At 40.3% G+C, this 19,977-nt stretch overlaps 1 protein-coding gene across 6 annotated transcripts; it reads left to right on the top strand.

Moving 5' to 3' along the window:
- Positions 1 to 94: 94 nt before the first annotated feature.
- On the top strand, positions 95 to 19,508 carry usp48 (ubiquitin specific peptidase 48). Of its 6 annotated transcripts, none has more exons than XM_034868247.1 (27): positions 96 to 262; positions 764 to 901; positions 1,321 to 1,441; positions 1,603 to 1,744; positions 2,429 to 2,556; positions 2,929 to 3,053; positions 3,640 to 3,748; positions 4,725 to 4,858; positions 5,100 to 5,185; positions 5,580 to 5,759; positions 6,027 to 6,164; positions 6,409 to 6,558; positions 6,982 to 7,182; positions 11,787 to 11,898; positions 12,090 to 12,229; positions 12,696 to 12,770; positions 12,919 to 13,043; positions 13,662 to 13,784; positions 14,182 to 14,243; positions 14,454 to 14,564; positions 15,164 to 15,294; positions 15,441 to 15,547; positions 15,673 to 15,780; positions 17,131 to 17,313; positions 17,560 to 17,685; positions 18,384 to 18,563; positions 18,785 to 19,508. In XM_034868247.1, the coding sequence occupies exons 2-26, from the start codon at positions 768 to 770 to the stop codon at positions 18,537 to 18,539; spliced, it is 3,207 nt and encodes a 1,068-aa protein (XP_034724138.1). In that variant the 5' UTR covers positions 96 to 262; positions 764 to 767; the 3' UTR covers positions 18,540 to 18,563; positions 18,785 to 19,508. The 6 variants fall into 6 exon arrangements, 3 of the variants coding, with proteins under 3 accessions (XP_034724138.1, XP_034724139.1, XP_034724140.1); XM_034868248.1 differs by lacking the exon at positions 96 to 262 and adding an exon at positions 305 to 590; XM_034868249.1 differs by lacking the exon at positions 96 to 262 and having other exon boundaries at positions 768 to 901; positions 18,384 to 18,432; positions 18,537 to 18,563.
- The last annotated feature ends 469 nt before the right edge of the window (positions 19,509 to 19,977 follow it).

The raw sequence follows: 19,977 nt of genomic DNA, 5'->3' as shown, positions 1-19,977 counted from the left end.
GTGCCATAATCTTTATGTTCCATAGACAGTAATAGTGGTTCATTCGGACAGCAATGTGGCCTCTGAAGGCTCCGTATGTAAGTTCCTCCCTCCAGTCACAACAAAGGGACGTCGACTACGTCACTAATAGACGTCGTGTTGATTTTGAGCGGAGAAATTATTTATTTATAAATTGACGCAAGGGCGCTAAATCTAAAATAAATCGTGAATAAAATGTAAAAATACATTAAATATTTTGGTGAAGCAGCTGCACGCATGAAAGGTTCGATACTATTTTACCTTAACATAATAAACTCGTTACGTTAGCGTGGTAGCTTTACATGGAAAATGCTTGGAAATTGTGTTGCTAACACTGCCGGGTCGGGCTAGCTACATTTTAGCTAGCTAGCTACCAACCATTAGCACGACGGTAGTCCTTATTCCCGGAGTTACCCAGCAAAACTCTTTGTCGGGATTCGTTATATTTCAGTGCTATATATGTCGTTACGATGTATGGTGTGCTATTGTCGCCTTTTAATTTTTACAGGGCAGTGGGGAGACTAGGAAGCTAATATTAGCTGGCTAGGTTAAGTAGCACAACATAGCTAACGGTAGGTTGCTTCGTAAGAACCAAGCTATGACCCGCATTAAATTATTTAGCCCCTGTTAGCCCGCTATGCTAGCATTGCTGGAAACAGTTTGGCTAAACTTAGGCCATAGCAATGTTGTTGTTTTTTCTACTCATGTAACGTTATCTGACTTTGTAGTTAACGTTACATCGTAGGATTATGGCGCCCCGTTTACAGTTGGAGAAAGCGGCTTGGCGTTGGGTGGAAACTGTAAAACCAGAAGAAATCAGGCTGGAACATATCGAGCTAGCATATCGCGTCAATCTCCCGGCCTGCAAGAGAGCAACCTGCAGGTAACGTTTCAATATTAAAACATGTCTGAACCACAAATATCTGTTGTGCTAGCATGTGACAGTAAAGAATACCAGTATCAGATGTATAATTTAATTTTAATGTTGAGGACGTAACGGACAGTTCGCTGAGAGAGGCGTATGTGCATCAACATTTTGAATTGTTTCCTTACTTGAGAACAACCTGTCACAGCAGGGCAGCTCTGTAGACTTTGTATGAAAGGTCATGAAGATCCACTGCACTCTTTAATTCGGAATACCACAATATAACTAGTATGTATGGTAGGCAGTAGGCACCCAAGTGAGCACTTAAAATGGAAAATGAAATTACCTTTGACTCCATATAATGATTAGATGCAGTTACTTTCTTCTAACGTATGTATTGTCTCAGTAAGGTATATAATCATGCCTTGCTCTTGCAGGAGGAACTGTAAAGGGAATCCCAACTGTCTTGTGGGGATTGGTGAACAGGCGTGGCTTGGGGATATTGATGAAAATGCTTTTCACAATATTGATGACCCAAATTCAGAGCGTCGAGACAAGGTATTTCTTCTTTTCTCAGATCAAACATTGTTTGCAAGTGGACTGCTGAATTCCTGGAGAGTTGTCTAAGGGTCAGAGATGGAAGAATATCTAAAGAGACAAGAGTCAATCTTATGTCTTTCTCTCACCCTGTGCATCTCTCTGTCTTTGCCCCTTTCTAGAACACATTTGTTGGCTTGACAAACCTGGGTGCAACATGTTACGTCAACACATTCCTGCAAGTTTGGTTCCACAACCTGGAGCTGCGTAGGAGTCTCTATCAGTGCCACAATTCCCGAGCACAGGAACACAATATTGAGTCCGGTATAACTAAAAACTAATTAAAAAATCACTTTAATTAAAAATTCAATTAATTAAAATCACTGGGGATGCTTCTTTGTTAGTCATTTCCTGGTTTAGATAAGACTGTAAATTTAAGACTGTTGTAGACATAACATGTCTAAACAAGCTAAAGCCAGAATTGATCAAATTGTTTACCAAAATGCTGATTTACTGTATTTTGACATGTACCAAATCAGGATAATGCAATATTCAAAGTATTGTCTTGGCTCTTACCCCAACTAGAATAGAATAACATAACCCCAAAAATAAAATATTCAGTAGATTGTTTGACATTTTTGCACAAATTAAAGCAGAAGGCACTCCACCAATACTACACAATTTCCCACTAGATGTCTTACCCAAAGAAAAGATCAACATCAATTTATGTCTTATTATATTTCTAATTCTTCTAATTATTTGGAAACCAATAAAATATAAACCACAATACTTGCTGTCGGAGGTTACAGTGAACTAAACATCACAAACACTATGTTGTCTTGTCAAATATTGTTGTTTTAAATTGATTTGAGAGAAATTGGCTTATAAATTGGCTAGTGTCCGAGCATAAATGAGGCTTGAGTGACAACGCAAACTCACACACCTTACCATTTTTTTATATGATGAAACAACTTCATTCTCTCTGACTGACACCTCTGTCTTTTTCAGATTACGAGCCTCAGTCCATCTGTGAGCATCTGCAGTATCTGTTTGCACTCCTGCAGAACAGCAACAGAAAATACATCGACCCTTCAGGGCTGGTTAAAGCACTGGGCCTGGACACAGGACAGCAGCAGGTAAATCACTACATCAAACCTGACATATTATCATAACTGTAATTTAGAAACACAGGGCTGTTTTTTTTTTTTTGGGGGGGGGGGGATTGTTTTCAGAATTTTGTCACTTAGTCACTTTTGTCTCAATGCGCCAAATATAATCTCAAAACTCATCAGGGCTTATCAAAGTCCAAAGTGATGTCTTGAAATTGGACCAACTGACAAAAAACTGATTTTAAGGTGATCAAAGGTGATTAACCAACTTTTAGTTTCACAATTACACATCAGAACAAACACACACAATGGGGGTGCCAGCATGTTTGTTATTGGTTTGGTGACTTGATTTCTTAACAGTGCATTGAAATGGAATTTCAACCTTTTTTTTTTTTTCAGGATGCCCAGGAGTTTTCAAAACTTTTCTTGTCTCTATTGGAGGATACGCTGTCCAAGCAAAAGAGCCCCAACCTGCAGAATGTCATCCAGCGGCAATTCTGTGGACAGTTCTCCTATGTTACTGTGTAAGTACTCAAGTACTCAAAACCTGACAAAGGTTTGATGTAAAATGTCACAATGCGCATTGTGTTAACTGTGTGCTATTGCATCCAGAGGCCAGGAATTTTGTTTACTTTTCTGAACAAATCACAAAGAGTGAGTGATATTTTGGCAGCTGAGGACATTTTCTTTTCAGTTTTGTTGCGTGGGAGAATTTAGAGAAGGAGAAGGTGGCCAGTATGTTCTATTTGTAGTACATAGAAGATAAAGTGAAATAAACATCTCTCACCCCACTCTGGAAGGATGTTTCTAAACATTCTGCCATCAGTGTTTCCTCACCTATTAAAAGAAACAAAATATGTTATACCAAAATTATGTAAACTTGTTTTATTTCTGCTCAGTGGGAGAGTCATAAAGTGGACCTATTGTGATTTTCAGGTTCATACTTGTATTTTGTGATTCTACTAGGACATGTTTACCTGCTTTAATGTTTAAAAAAAAAAACTTTGTTATTCACATACTGCCCATGGCTGCTGCACCTGTATTCACCCTTTGTGTAAGACGCTCTGTTGGAACCCTGTCTCTTTAAACCACACTTTGGCTGTTTTCCAGATGTAACCAGTGTGGACGATCATCTGCGCTGCCGTCCCGATTCTACGAGTTGGAGCTGAACATCCAGGGTCATAAGAACCTCACAGAGTGTGTCACAGAGTTCCTGAAGGTAGCTTTCATTCTTTACATTCAGGCCTCTATGCAATCTGATGTTTTTAGGACAACAATTGAGCTGTCTTTGCATCACAACAGATCTACATAACACATCTAATTTCTCCGTTATCTGCATCAACAAATAACAAATGTTTGTTCATTTATGTGACAAAGTGAACAGGAGGGTGGGGGGCATGTGTATGAAAAACAGTGGAGAATAATGTGAGAAAATACGTTTTAGGAACATAATAAACATGTCCCTGAAACCCAGCAATGGTGAAGTTGGCTAAATAAATGTATACATCCTCAGATGATGATGACGTTACTTTGTGAGCAGAAGTAACGCCGCAAATTTCTACAACCACCTACAACGTAGGGCCGGGCAATATAAAGAAAATCAAATATCACTGTATTTTTGACCAAATACTTCAATAACGATATTGCGAGCATGTGTAGGGTTAGCAATTGGTGCTTTCACAAAATATTTACACAATGAGATTTGTGATAAATTATCATCACTAATGTGGCTGTAATGACTAAGTGGGTAATGGCAAATAGTAGAACTGCGAGAACAGTCTGGAAAATTCAGAAAATGACATTACTTAACTGAAATGCAGCCTGTAAAACCAGGAAAATACAACACTTATGTCATATTACAGTATTCAAAATTAAAGTCAATATCTAGACTCTTATCCCAATATTGATTTATATTAATAAATTGGCCAGCCTTACTACAACATCAACAAAAATTAAGTTTATATGGATTGCAATAAAAAAAAAAAAAGGTGTCCCCAAGAATTGTGGGTCAGTCTATTATAATGTCCTACACAGTAAAACAATAAATCAAATTATCCATCGGGTTTAAATTAGAATTAGAATTAGTTGTGTATTTCTTTCAAAGTAAAACGACTGTGCCTGAAGATGTCTTGACGTGTGTATTTGTTGTTTTCACGATGATTACCCTCTGCTGTGTCTTGCCCTAAAACTTGCAGGAAGAGAAGCTGGATGGGGAGAACCGCTACTTCTGTGAGAGCTGTCAGAGTAAACAGAGCGCCACCCGAAGGATCAGACTGCACAACCTTCCTCCAACCCTCAACCTGCAGCTCATGCGCTTTGTCTTTGATAGGTCAGCCATTGTAGTACTAATTAAGAAGTACTCTATTAATCCCTCATTAGGGAAATGTAATTTATTGCACTCTGTTGTTAATTACAACACATGGGCCTGAAATTCAAATTCCGGCCACCCTCCGATTCCCAAGCCAAGTCCCTACAGACTGGGCTACTGCCGGCCCTCTACTGGTGCCATCAGTGTTCATTTTCTACTGCTATGATAAGAAAAGGTTACTAAGCCATGTTGTCTTCCCCAGACAAACAGGCCACAAGAAGAAGCTCAACACCTTTATCAGTTTTCCAGAGCAGCTGGATATGGGGCCTTTCTTGGAAGGAAAAGAAGGTATTAGCAGGATGAATATCAGTGACACGCTTTCTGCACTTTCCCTTACTAATCAATGCCTACTGGCATGTGTTAGCTATACAGAAGAAACAAAATGCATACACTACTCTTTAACTTTCTTTTAATTAAAAAGACTAAGACCAATTTTATAAATTCAGAAAACAAAAGGGACATTTTCAAAAGTCCCATGGGGAAAACTTGGCAAAAATGTTTAAGCAGGGTATCTTCATCTGGGTGACGGATTGCTGTTACACAAGTTCCCTGCTTGCTAAAAATACATTGATGACTAAAACACTGCTTGCTGTATTACACGACTTGCTTGATTATACTGTATCTTAGACCCAAGGAACAGTGGACGTCTTTGTTAATATTTGTTTCAACACTGTTTCTCCAGACCAGAAGTGTGTTTATGAGCTGAGTGCGGTGCTCATCCATCGGGGCATCAGTGCCTACTCGGGCCACTACATTGCCCATGTGAAGGATGCTCGCACTGGCGACTGGTACAAATTCAATGATGAGGAAATTGAGAAAATGGAAGGCAAGAAGCTGCAGCTTGGCACTGAGGAGGACATTGGTGAGTGAGTACTAAATGGACATTGTATAGCTCCACCTTCCTGAAATCGTTAGCTCCCTTAAGTAGTATTATGTTCTAGCAGTCATAGTAATTGTTATTGAGCATTTTTAAAATGGAATAATGTTTTTTTATTGTTAAAAACATGTTGAAGATGGGGACTTGGTAAAATAAAGAATTACAAGTTAAGTAGTACCTTTATGCCACTTGATGGTCATGTCTGTAAATGTAGCCTATTCACTTTCTCTTGTTGGTCTTCTTGGTCCCTAGCTGAGACAGTCAAGTCCCAGGCACGAAAGCCAAAGTGCAGTAAAGGCTACCACTGCTCCAGGAATGCCTACATGCTGGTGTATAAGGTCCAGGAAGAGGAGAATGCAGATCCCTCTGTGACCAATGTCGAGGTACCAGGTGAGGAGTAGAATTTAAAAAAATCCGTATTAACGTATTTGTTTGTAATGTGTCCTTGTTCTTTGATGCAAACAAAGATGGCAGCCAGACAAGGAAGTAGCGACCATTTTTGGTTACTGTCTTTGTTTCCATCAAGGTATTAAGACATATGAGAAATGTGGTTTAATAATAAAAGATGACAGCCTACAGTCTGGTCAATGTCGCCTTGTCTGATGGTGTCTTTTACCTCTGTCCTGGCTCCCAGCCTTCCTTCAGAGGTTGGTGGACCAAGACAACCATAAGTTTGAGGAGTGGTGCTGTGAGATGGCCGACATGAGAAAACAGAGTGTGGATAAGGGCAAAGCCAAGCATGAGGAGGTGAAGGAGCTCTACGAGCTTTTACCCGCAAAAGACGGTCGGTAAAAACATTCCCTAATCACACACTGTCCACTTAACAGAAACACTAAAGAGAGTGTACATTATGTTTGTGTTGGCTTTCAGTTAAAAAAATGCTAAAAGTACAGACGGCGCAATAAAGGGGCTATGATGTGATGTGGGGGGATATTGCTTAACCTTTACAACACCTCCACTGTCTGTAGTATCAAATCACCAGTTTCCAGTTGTCAAAAATAGGTCTGATGTTGATTGGAACCTAGTGGTTTCATTTGATTCCATACAATTACCATTCTTCAAACGTTTACATATTCATCTATGTAGATATGTGAAGGCTAACATACACAAAGTCAGTTATCACAGAATGAGCATGGATTTACTGAATCAAATTCTGAGGTCCTGTGTCTCTTTATGTTTGATATGTTTCTCTGCTTTCCCTCCTCAGGCGAGCCATATGAGTTTATTCCCCTGGACTGGTTGAAAAAGTGGCTAGAGGACTCCCCTTCTACAACAGAGATCGACAACTCCCTTTTCCTTTGTTCTCACGGCAAACTGCACCCAGACAAGGTGGCCGACTCCAAGAGGGTTTCCCTGCAAGCTGCTCAGCTCCTCTACGACCGCTACAGTGGAGGGCCGCGACTGGACGGTCAGTCAAACAGGGTTTTAACGCTTTTAATTAAATAGTTACAAAGAAGTAGGTTTCACAATGATCACTATTCTCAAAACTAAAGCAAACATTTCTGAAAATCTTCAAATATGTATGCATTTAATTAGGGCTGGGTATTGGTACTCAACACCTTTTTAAGGATCGTAATAAACCATTACGAAGTAGTAGTAGTAGTAGTAGTAGAAGTTCTCCAGTCTAACAATACCTGCTTTTGATCCGTTTTGAACCCAGATCTGGTAACAAATGAGTATTTTTAGCAAATTGGCGTAAGCTTTCTTCAATATAATGCAACAGTGATTGACACACTGGTGTAGAAGGGGTGGGGGCATTTATGCCTCCGTTTGCTTCCATTCACATGAGTATAGAATGAAGTAGAAAAAAAGTTCTCCAATGGTATCTGTATCACTTTAAAGATACTGGTGTTGGTAGTGGTATAGCAATTCTTTAAATAACAACTCTTTGCAGCTTTGAGTTTTTTCCATCATTGCACGCTATTGCAGTTAATTTGCAGTTAGCGTAATTAAACACTACACACAGTGACATTACGTGTCCTGTTTTAATTTCATGCATACTATACTACATACTATTACAGTGCTTTGAGTGAGTGAAGCTATGAGCTGAGCTCTGTTCTCTCATAGCTACTTTTTTTGGAGAAGAGTTGTCAGGCGAAGTGGAAGAAAGCGTGTCACGGAGGATAACGTAAGGTGGTAGGGTGCGATTTGCCATCAGACCGGGGGCAAATCCCACCCTACCACCTTAACTTACAAATTTTCTGAAGGAAACCCTGGGTATGCTTGAGACAAGTATGTTAAGCCTGTTCTTTCTGCCGTTGTTGTTTCATATAGAACCGGGCTAATTAGTTCAGTTAACCAACAATATGCTAGTTCGCTGTCGCAAGTGCTACCATTTGCCAGAGATGGCAAAAGTACTCACTTTCCGTACTTAAGTAGAAGTTCAGATACTTGTGTTAAAAAATACTCTGGTAAAAGTGGAAGTACTGATTAAACTTCTTGGCTCAAGTAAAAGTAACAAAGTACAAACTTTGAAATTTAGTTAAAGTATAAAAGTAAAAGTAGCCTTTCGAATGACAACCATTTTTTATGCCAAGCTACCTGGAGCACCCAAATTTTACTAGAGAGCATGCTGAGGAATATAACACATATGATTATTATGACAGAAACTGGGACTCCAGGTTAATAAGATTCTGACTCATTAGCAAGATATGAATTCAGTTGTGATTCTGTGAGAATCGACAGATCCAGTTTCTATTTTTAATCTTCCCCCTAACATTTAAATGTATGTGTGTGTGTGCTCAAATGTGGCCTCTGGAAAGAAAATAAACGATTAAAATATGAATTGCTAAACAGACATTAATTAAGAAGTTCCCAAACACATGAGCCAAGAGGCATTCTTTATGCCCACTGTCTCAAACATCTCTCTCAGATCAGCCGAGGATGATGGGAATGTCTTGCTGCTTGTCTGCCGGATCTCTGTTTTCTTCCTTTTCAATCATGTTGCCATCCATACTACTATGTGCTAACGTTAGCGCCATCCATACCGCTATGTGCTAACGTTGGCGCCATCAAGCCGCAATGATTTGCTGTGAATTAATGCAGAATGCTGAATCTGTTGAGTTGCTTCCACTGCAACGTACAGTAGATATATTCCCATCTATTAAGATTGAATATGATATTGATGATGTAAACAATAATACCAATAACTCCAGTGAAATGATGTGAAAGTTGAGGACTAGATTAGGACTGTATTAAAGCTGATTCTGGTTCCAACTTCGCCCCAGGCGTGTCTGTTAAAACACAGACGGAGACAACTTCTCTTTAGCTAAGTTTCCATCCACTAGTCAATTGAATTACAGTATCTGAAGTTGGTGAACAGGTGAAGAACACACCAAAACCACTAGCTAACTTACTTTAAATGTGCAAGAACTATAGACAAATAACAGACTTAAGTGAACTGACAACATGAGATATACGACCTACACTTCTCAAAGACGCACACACACAATCTCAGTTGATTATCCCCCAGACAGCTAGTCTCTTTTTCTTTTCTCTCGCTTTTTTCCCCGTGTGGCGCGTGTCCGTGCTTTTTCCGACATGACAACCTCTTGTACAAAACTAAAGTAACGAAAGTACCGATATTTGTGTTAAATGTAAGGAGTAAAAGTACAAAGTCGCCACGAAAATAAATAGTAAAGTAAAAATATCTGAAAAATCTACTACAGTAGTACAGTTACTTCCCATCTCTGCCATAGATGCCATAGATGTCACCTCCTGTCAAGCAGTCAGTGTCCACGGAGAGGAGGGGGTAGTGACAGTTGGATCTGTTGTCAGTAGGCTTGTTCGAGATGAACTGCGCCTCGTCTGTAAAGTGGACAAGAGCAGGGGGCAGCAGCAGTGGGCAGTGACAAAAATTCACTGATTCTGACAGTTTCCAGCCGTTTCCAGCAGCCTTCAGGCTGAACAAGAAGTCACAGAAACACTCACATCCTGTTAGGTCCGATTTAGTAAAATGTTATCAGACCCATACAAAGTCTTGTGCACAGTCTCCAGTTTTTATTAAGACATCTGTTGCTAATGTTAATAGACAACATACTGTAGATCTGTAATGGGAACCGATTTAGTCTCTCCAATCTCTAAATGTTACAGTCAGCCACACATGTGTTCTTTACAGAATAAGCCTTTAAATCAGACAAATAGCAATTAAACCCCTCCCAGTTAAAAAACAATAAATGTTGAGTCAATTCTGAACCGATCAGTTGGTAGATCAGCTGAGAGCCAGACATTTCACAGCATGCCCTGGGTCCTCCTGGGTCTCGCAGTTGGTGCAGAGAAACTGTGTCTGCTGGCTCAAAAACCTGCGGCCACCCTGATCTTATGAGGTTATCGTTGCCCACGTGTGCATGATGCCAGAGCAAGTCCGGACCAAGTCAGACACAGATCTAACCAGCATGCTTTGGGCTGCAATTGCCAGTTATCGTCTCTGTGCAGGCCTGAGAGAATATAAGTGTGCGACTTTACAATTAAATACGATTTTACCCATAGAATATGAACATTTTTGACACAGTCAAGGGTGGGTTGTGTGAGCAGGGTGTTCACTGTAACTAACAAATTGGCTTCTAATTATGCAAGTAATAAAACTCTCAACCCTCTGGGGTCCAAGCCTGCAGGGATGTCACATGACTATAAAGAAAATAAAAATGACATTTAGTCTCACAGAAATGTATTGAAATCACAGAGAGCAATAGGACTGGGCTCTCCAGGTCGGCTGGTTGGTTCGATATGCTCTTGTGTGACTAAATCTTTATTGGTCAGACAACCACTGGTATTACTTTCATTAATCTACCTGTACACCAAAGCATTTTTTCCCAGCTGTAAATTAGAGACGGGCCCTCTAGCCATCTGGGTAATGGGTGCCGTTGATGAGCACAGCGTTTTAACCCTGTGTTGTCTTCTTGTCAAAATTGAAAATGTTGTTCACTTTTTCAAAGTTTTTGATATTTTGACGTTCAACACTACGTAACACTAACTTATTAACTTTAGTTTTACAGTTATTTTGAGAATTTATGGTCAATTAACATCATTTATAGGAAATTATACCTAATGTTTGAGTTCAAAAAGCAGAATTTAGGAATTATTTAGACTAAAATTGAGGGATAGTATGTTGATGGATAATCACAGACTGGAATATGTCAACTTTTAGTCAATACTATTTCAAAACCACTTCAATTTTTTCCAAATGCTCTCAAATTTAATAGGACAACCCAAAATTAATGAAAGTAGAGATTGCTAATTGCCAAAGAGCGTTGTGTGGAATCAATCCTTTTATTTTGGGTAATTAAAAAGAACATTGATATAGAAAAACGGGTTAATTTGACCTGAGGACAACCTGAGGGTTAACCAAGTGCTTTTTAACTTTTACTGCAGCAAGAAACAATCTCCAAATGTGCAGCGCTCAGGTCAGAATATACGCTTAGCACCTCGTTGCACTGCCACAGTTTGAAGCATTGTGTACATATGCGGCGCTTCCGTTTCAAAGCATTAATAAACTAAAATGGTCTCAGGGAAAATAAAAACGCTTGTCTCATACCAATGCGTATGTTTAACCGACATTGACATAGACAGAATGAAACTCAAGTTGCACAAAGTCCGGCAACGTGGCAACTTCCCTCTGAGGTGTGGGCGTGTTAATTTTTGCTGTAGAACATGACCGCCGCGAAACAATCAGAAAATTAGGTTTTATTCCTCTGATTCACTGCTTTGTTCGGCGCTCCCTCTCTTCATTCACTCTCTAGCTTGCTTGACTACCTCGTCGCTCGTTGAGCCGGGGAGAAGGGGCCAACTTTGAACGCTGTGTGTTTACAAACAGTAAGCGATACCTCCTACATATTGTACCTTTTACATCACTAGTTGATTTACGAAAGCAAAGCAGTGATTCAATTTGCTCTTATATGCAGGCAAATTACCAACTTTGTACTTAAAGCAATCCCTAGAAATGTATTCTGACTGCTCCTAAAATCACAATGTCTTTTACACTTTAACAAATCCCACTTATTTGTGTTTGTTCAGGCTCCTCTCTGTGTAGAGAGTGTGTTAGCCAACGGTGCAGAGTGCTGCGGCTGAAGAACCAGCTCAACGAAGATTTCAAAGAAATCACCAACCTCGTCAAGCGCACGCTCAGGTAATCGCACTCAGGAACTGTTAACGGTTAATGCAGTGGTTCTCAAAGTGTGTGGCGCGTCCAGTAAACAGCTACACGTTGTCACATACATTCACATTAAAGTTGACATGCGTCACCCCGGCCTCTCGACCTGGATCTCAAAGCTGACCATAAAGTAATTGTGTGTGTGTGTGTGTGTGTGTCTCTCTCAGTGGTGAGGGCTACTGGGTGAGCAAGTCATCTCTGCGTAGCTGGAGGCAGTTGGCTTTAGAACAGCTAGAGGAGGACGAACATGAAACCAAACACAACAATGGCCAGATCAATGGACAGGGACCACACAACAACATCAAAGGTAGGAGTAATGGGTGGGATTTTTTTTCTCCTTCCTCTGTATTCACTCTGCAGCGTAGCGGTGCCATAAACTTCAGCCGTGCACCGCTGCAAGTGAACAGGGCAGCTGTCTATGGTTGGTTCACGTCTGTAACAGCAGGACAGTCCAGTGTGTTATCTACCAACTCTTAAAGCCAGTTGAAACAATGTTGGTAACCTAACGATTACAAACGGGCCCGATAGTGAACATCACACTAATGTGCTTTTTGTTTTTTTTGCTGGACGAGAGAATAATCGATTAAAAACAAAAACTAGGCTTTAAACAATTCGGGGATGCTGTCTTGACCTCATTGTTCACCGTCAAAAGTACAAGAAGTGACGTAATATAGCGTTTTATCTGGGTCACTTTGTCAGACTCCGTTTAAAAAATAGCCTTTGCTACATTGCTTGTAAGAAAATAACAGGAGTTAATAATTGTTTGATTGTAGAGTTCGGCTCAGAGCTCTCAGAGGGCAACGAGGACGAGATGAAGACTTTCAACGAAGACATTGTCTGCTGTCACGGTACTGTCCCATCATCAGCATCTAGAATGATCTTACAAAATACTTTTAACTATGACATTGTACAATTTTGAAGCCAAAATATGCTCCCATTGCTATTCAAAAGTTAAAAAAATCATATCTCATAAATGTTTGTTGGTTCTTGCTGTAGGGGGTCTGAGTATTTTGGAGACTGAACGGAAGCTGGTTTCCTCTGAAGTTTGGACCAAGCTGAGGGAATACTTTCCCAAAGCCCCAGAATTCACCCAAATCAAAGAGTCCTGTCAGCAGTGCCTGGTGAGTAGACATTGACAAATAATTCAGGGTTGAACCATACTGATTCCTGGCTTCTCATTTTCCTGTCTCTGGGCAGCAATAGCCATGGTCACTGTTGACCTGTACCACTCTTGGTCCTTTCCCACTTTTGTGAATGCCATATCTCAGGAATGTCTGGGCATCTCTGCAAATGTCCCTTTGGACTAAATTTTGGTGATGAAGGGTCACAACATGCATTTTTGGCCATAACTCAAGGATTCCTACGCTAATTATGAGAGCATATCACACAATTGTCAAATGATCAGGTGCCCAGTTAGCTCACCTGCTCCAATTCCGACCCGTAGCCAGTTGCTGCATGTCACCACACTTTGGATATAGCACCAGTCCATATTGCGATTTTGATTGCGATTAATTGTGCAGCCCTAAATGTGTTTACAATCTTTGATTCCATTTGTTATACAGAGCATGGGCAACGTTAGGCCCCCCCCTACTTTTTATATGGAACTATAAATCAACCCAAATTGATGAAAGCTATAGACCCATAGAGTAATGTTATGGCTTCCCTGGTAGTAGATGTGCCTTATAAAGTGACCCATTTGGTTTGTTGGGAAATTAAAATGTTTACTTCTGTGTGTCCAGACATTAGAGCAGGAAGAAAAGGACAACGAGGCAGTGAGTAAGATGATGGCCCTGGACCAGAAGAACCAACTGCTCAACCTCTTTCATGAAAAGAACCGACCAACACTCGCCAAGTGGCCTCAGGTATTTCCTTAAATTTTAAGATGACGTTTTATCACCATCTTTACAGTTTCAAAATAACAAAATAGGAAAAGGGCCCGCAGCACAGGTTTGGGCATCCTACATCGTTACATCACCAACACCTTTACTTTTTTACAATCTAAAATTGTACTAATAAAAAATCATACACTATTGCTTAAAATGTTGAAAACAATGTTTCATCTTTAACTTTGTCTTAATGGAAATAAGTTCATCTTTTACTCCCTAAACCATTCAGAAACAGAAATGTTTGACTAAAGGTGCCCAAACCTTTGCTGTATATTTATAGTGCAACATACTTATTATTTATACAAATATGATAGATGATAACAAACGATGATTCAGGTGAATACAATAAATCCTCTCTTGTTTGTCTCTCCAGGACACAGACGTTCTTTACATAGTCCCTCTGTATTTTGTGGATGAGTGGAGAAAATTCATCAGGTATGTTTGTTTCGGGAATCAAGTGAATTCCACAAAATTATATTACTGTTATCACATTGGCGAAACAAAGTTTGACTGTCATGCACTCAAGAACAGCGTCAGCCTTCCACAAAAGGAGTTAGATGTTGTTTATGACTGGCCGTAAAATTCCATATTAACCTAGTATTGTAAAATGGTAATTGTTTTTCCATCTGTGTGTGCACTTTGTAGGAGGCCTACTAAATCCTCTCCGGTGTCTAACGTGGGCAACACTCTGCTACTCTGTCCCCACGGAGGCTTCATGTTCACCTATGACTCCCTCATCAACGGAGATGCACAACAGTGAGTTCTGCTTACTAAACTCTCTAATAGTTGCTTTACACCTTAAATTGTCTTTCCATGAAAATTATGCTTCCGGCAGTAGAAAATAAATAACTGGAACAGCAATTAAACTTCACTGTCCATTATAACCCAATCAATCAAGTTAATTTGTCATGTGAAATTGTACAAGGTACAATTCCAGTGAAATATAATCCCATCAGCTCCATCATGTGTGCATGATCGGCACACTTGGTTGAAATTCACCGGCACTCAGTGTTCAGTTTCATAGCCATGGGTTGTAGCTAATAGTCATCTCCAACTTTTCCCCTGTCTTTACTCTGTTTATCCTTAAAAACGTTGACTGGCCAGGCTAGCATAGTAAGCAGGCGATATGCAAGTTGATTTCCAGATCCTGATGAGCTACTCACAGCCTCAGGCCATCAACGTCCAACGTCAACTACATAAAGCACAACCAATATTTGTAAACTATACAATTCTGCATACATTTTGCAAAGCTGACGGAGAGGGCCGCATTGTCTAAACTCATGCTTATAATAAAATCTTAACCCGGTGAGGCGGCATTGGCTGTGGTCTCATGTTGTGCCGTTTGTCCTGCACAGTGTAGCTCTGCTCTGGCCCAGCGAATGGGAAGTGATCAGCAGACTCTTCATTGTGGACCAACCAATCTCCATCCACTGCTTCAAACAGACCACACTAAGTGATCCCACCCCTCCATACACTACTCAGCCTGGTAAGAGTGCAAGGTTAAAGGATTCCAATAGTGAATCTGTTTTACATTGATGAAATAAAATGTCCATATAAATGGATGAAGTGAAGTGACTTTTTTTGGCTTCTCAGTGTCCTGGGTTTATATGCTGTTGATGTTTTTGTGTTTAGATCTGTGTTGGGAGTGCAGAGAGAGCTTCCTTTTCCAGCAGCAGAGGGATCTCAGAGAGTATACACAAGCAACCATCTACATCCGCAAAGTCCTCGAAGATCAGAGGGTATTAAAAAAAGAATATTTTAGGTCGTCCAACCAGTGACAATGTATTTTTTCACATAATGTCTAAAATGAGATCTGGTGAATTTCTATTGTTGATAATTTTTTCCATTGTTGTCCTTTGCATAGATGATAAAAGAAGCAGCTCCAGAACTGAACGCCAGCAGCTCTGAGGCAGAGGAGGAGAAGGAAGAACATCCAAAAATGGATGGAGAGGGCGACCAAGACTTCAGCCAGGTAAGTCCATTACCACTCTATAACTACAATAACAGTAGTTAAGACTGTGTAAAGGAAGTCAAACCTAGATAGGGTTGTTTTTTTTCGATACCGGTGCTAAAACGATACTTTTAAAACAGTACCTGGGCCTAAACTAATTTAAAAAATATAAAATTAATAGAGGAGTAGGGTATATTACAATACCTTTGAATGCACCAGACTTACTAGTTTCAATTGAACACACCATCTTTGAAGGAGTTCAAATAACCTTGGGGTCTTGTTCGCAAGTGAAGGGACAATGGAGCGGGAGATTGGTCGGTATTACATTCAATTTATCGCACCGTTGTGATGAAAAGGAGAGCTGAGCAAGAAGGCAAAGCTCTCGATCTACGGGTCAGATTTTTTTCCTACCCTCGCCTATGGTCATCAAGGCTGGGTCATGAGCGAAAGGACGAGATCCAGGGTACAAGGAGGGGGGCAGGCGTCTCCCTTAGAAATTGGGTGAGAAGCTCAGTCATCTGAGAGGAGCTCGGAGTAGAGCCGCTGCTCCTTTGCGTCAAAAGGAGCCAGTTGAGGTGGTTTGGGCATCTGGTAAGGATGCCCCCTGGGCGCCCTCCCTAGCGAGGTGTTCCAGGCACGTCCAGCTGGGAGGAAGACCCAGGACTAGGTGGAGGGATTATATCTCCAACCCGGCCTGGGAACACTTTGGGATCCCCCAGTTGGAGCTGGTTAATGTGGCTCGGGAAAAGGAAGTTTGTTGCCTCTAACATCTGTTTCAGAGAATCAAAGAGAGGTGCAAAAGGCATTTAATTGGCACCAAAATCCACGTTGCTATTCGGTCCAGTAGATACAGGACGTTCAGGCACCAGTGACGTATTAGCGCTGAGTCTCGGAACCCAAATCCTAGACCAAGACACTCAGCACTGTACAGCCTTTAGTGACCGTCTACCACCAACTGTCTGTGATTAGAATAAAATGTCCCATGACTGTGTGTCAGATTTTTTTAATGAGCTTTCTCTTTCACTGCAGCCGCTGTCTTCTCTCTCACTACAAGTTCTCGTTTCTTTTGGTCATAATTATGTTCCTGATGTGCAGTCTGGGTAAATGAAGAAAAAAACTAAACTAAGCAATACTACTAGTATGATGAGTAGCAATAGTTCATTAACAGTTGGAGTAAATGCAGTAGAACTAATAAAAGTAACAGTACACACAGATTACGAAGAACAATCTCTACCTACAAAGGAGCAGTAGACAGCCACATACAGCATCCGGGGGGGGGGGCAATATGGGCAACTATTTTGGTGTTAGCAAAGATGAGGAATAGAGGCATTGTCAGCCCTAATAGCTAATAATTACATTACTGTCTTTCAGTCACAAGATGGTGCAAAGCGGATTAAGTTGGATGACAGCAGCATGGCATCAGCAGCTGTACTTCCTGTGACCAACATGACCAAACTAGGTGGAATCAGGAGAAGCACTCGACACAGGAAACTTCGAGGAGAGAAAGCACTCATCGTTTCAGCTAATCAGACACTTAAAGAGCTCAAAATACAGGTGAGAGCTGCAGATGGGTACTGCACTGGGTAGAGTCCTGGAATGCTGGATAAAAGCCTGAAGCATTTAAAATGAAGGTGTCAAATTTGTGGATTTTGCCATCTGGAGAATGGATTGGGTGGAGCTTGTTCACATTTCAAGATTCTATCTGTTGGATACCCTGAAGAAGAATCGATTGTAACAGAATATTGTGATAAAAGTATTATGAACTTGAAAACTGACTTTGCTGTGCTTCTGACCCTGTAGATTATGCACGCCTTCTCTGTGGCTCCGTTTGACCAGAACCTCTCCATTGACGGAAAAAGTCTGACAGATGACTCGGCCACACTGGGTAGTCTGGGCGTCATCCCCGAAAGCATTATCTGTCTAAAGGTACCTCCTACTTTGATTTTTACCTAGAAATCTCAACCACTTCAGCTTTTTTAAATATTCGTAGGTTTTGTTTTTATGCCTTTTCGAATCAACAAAAACATTTAAGTAAGCAGACTTGCTTGAGTAAGCCCATTTAGGGCTGTAACTAACAAGGAAACGTGGAGGACAACATTCTGCGGTTGAGTTGGACAATAGATTTGGAGCGGAGGTCTACCAAAGTTCCCGGTAGGCCCACTCCGCGGCCGGAGTGGGCAATCAGACCAGCTGGAGGAGTTTCAAAACACTACTGGTCCACCCAGAATATTCACGACTCTCCCGATTGCCACTCTGCCTCATGCGTGTGTTCAAAATCAGGAAGTTTCAGGAACAGGAATCTTCTTCTTCGCCCAGAAAAAGAAAAAGGATATTGAAAAAAGCAAGAGACCGGCTTTTTGAAGCGTGAAGGCTAGCGTTGCTGTGATACGTACTTTGAACAATCAGTGGACAATATACAATCTCAATGCTAGATGGGAGAAATTCTTACACATCGGACCTTTAAAGCCTAAGATGACATCCTTGAATGTCTTGTTTTGTCCCCAGCTTAACTACCAGTTGTAAAAAATAAATAAATAAAAATTTAAAAGCTTAAAGTGATCTGTATTAGATCCCAAGACATGTTCCTTACAATCTAAAACATGAATTCCATTGTTTCCTTACAGGCTGATGAGCCAATAGCAGACTATGATGCAATGGATGATGTCTATCAGGGTGAATGCTGTCATATTTACCTCCAATACATTACATTACCTTGTTCAAAAAAAATTTTTAAAGTCAATTATGATAACACTGTTTCTCAACTACTTCCTTCACAGTGAGTATGCCTGAGGAGGGATTTAAAGGTGAGCATCCATTGTCTTGATATGTTTGTTTTGAATGAATCTTTTTGACCAAATGTTTGACCAAATTATTATCTGATTATTTACTTTAAAAAAACTTTTGTTCAATTTATATTGTTGTCTGTATTAGGACCAACTCTTTTCAGTTTGTTTTTTGTTTTGTTTTGGGGGGTGGTGGTGTTGTTGTTTTCATGTGATCTAATCATTTCTGTTCCTCTCTGCAGGCACTGGGCTTCTCGGGCACTGAGGAAAGCTGCTGTAGCTATGCTTGAATGGGACGGATGACCGATGGATATAAAAAAAAAAGAAGCTTGAATTTGTCAAGTGTCCATATATAAATAAATAAGTGCTTTAATTTGTTTTTTTTACGTTTTAAGTAGGCTTCCTTTAATAAAACTGTGACTATGTTGCAAAGCCGCTGTTTTGCTCTACATAAGGTTAGCTGGCCTTTGATATTTAAAACTCCTAATCATTCTGAAGGACTGCGTGGCAGTGCTTCTACCTGACTAATACTATCTGGTTGAGGAAGCTAAGTGGATCTGTTCTACTATTACTCAAGAAAATGAGCTTTGTTTATCACTCTTTTAAATTATGGCAGAAATAAAAAAATTAAGGACAATGTTCTTTCTTTCTATTACGTGGAAGCTTGTGTTCTCACTTCAGAGTTTCCAGGTTTGTCGAAAGAATGCACGAGTAACTGTTAAGTATTACAAATATAACTGCTCTTAAATGTTAGAACATTTATTACCTCTACAGCAAATCTATATCCATATACTCCATGTGGGATTTAGAGATACATAGCTACACGGTATGTATAGAGGCTGATTCCTGCACGAGGTTCAGCAGTGCAAACCTCAGAGGTGGAAGTGAGAAATGGAATGCAAGCAGTGATATGTGCTGTTCTTTTCACTGTTCTTTCTTATGGACAATAAAGTTATTTTCAAAGCACCCTGTCCTCACATACTCGTCATTTTTTGATCCCACAAATTGTGACATAGAATATGGTATTGGCGGTACAGTGCTTGATTTCAGTCCTGTGAAGGCCAATACCTTCTTCCAGTGGTTCCCAAACATGTTGTTACACCAAGGGCCCCTAAACTGAAACCAATTAGACCACTGACTTGCATCTTAAAGGATGTTTGCTTTTAGATGTTATATTACAGAAAGTGTATGAAAACCATGAGCAAACAATACACATAGTAGCTGTCACTGTCTTACGGATGGAGTTATAAGCATATATATATCTCATAATTTACTTGTGCTGGTCAATGAGGGATGTGTGTACTGTAAGTACAGTCAATCCCATGAACCTAAAGAAAGTTGTTTTCTGTCAACACACACAGGAAGCAACATTATGGACTAAAAAAAGACTTAAGAAATATAAGACAGAAACCTGAGGGTAAGTTATTCATTTATG

Source organism: Etheostoma cragini, chromosome 4 (assembly GCF_013103735.1).
Source record: "Etheostoma cragini isolate CJK2018 chromosome 4, CSU_Ecrag_1.0, whole genome shotgun sequence".
Classification (NCBI taxonomy): Eukaryota; Metazoa; Chordata; class Actinopteri; order Perciformes; family Percidae; genus Etheostoma; species Etheostoma cragini.
This window is presented reverse-complemented; position numbering and strand designations above follow the sequence as displayed.

Excerpts from the sequence above, each read along its gene's own strand:
- usp48 (XM_034868247.1), top strand. The coding sequence starts at position 768 with ATGGCGCCCCGTTTACAGTTGGAGAAAGCGGCTTGGCGTTGGGTGGAA. Across the intron at positions 1,442-1,602 it reads ATTCAGAGCGTCGAGACAAG|AACACATTTGTTGGCTTGAC; the intron begins GTATTTCTTCTT and ends GCCCCTTTCTAG. Across the intron at positions 12,771-12,918 it reads AGACATTGTCTGCTGTCACG|GGGGTCTGAGTATTTTGGAG; the intron begins GTACTGTCCCAT and ends TTCTTGCTGTAG.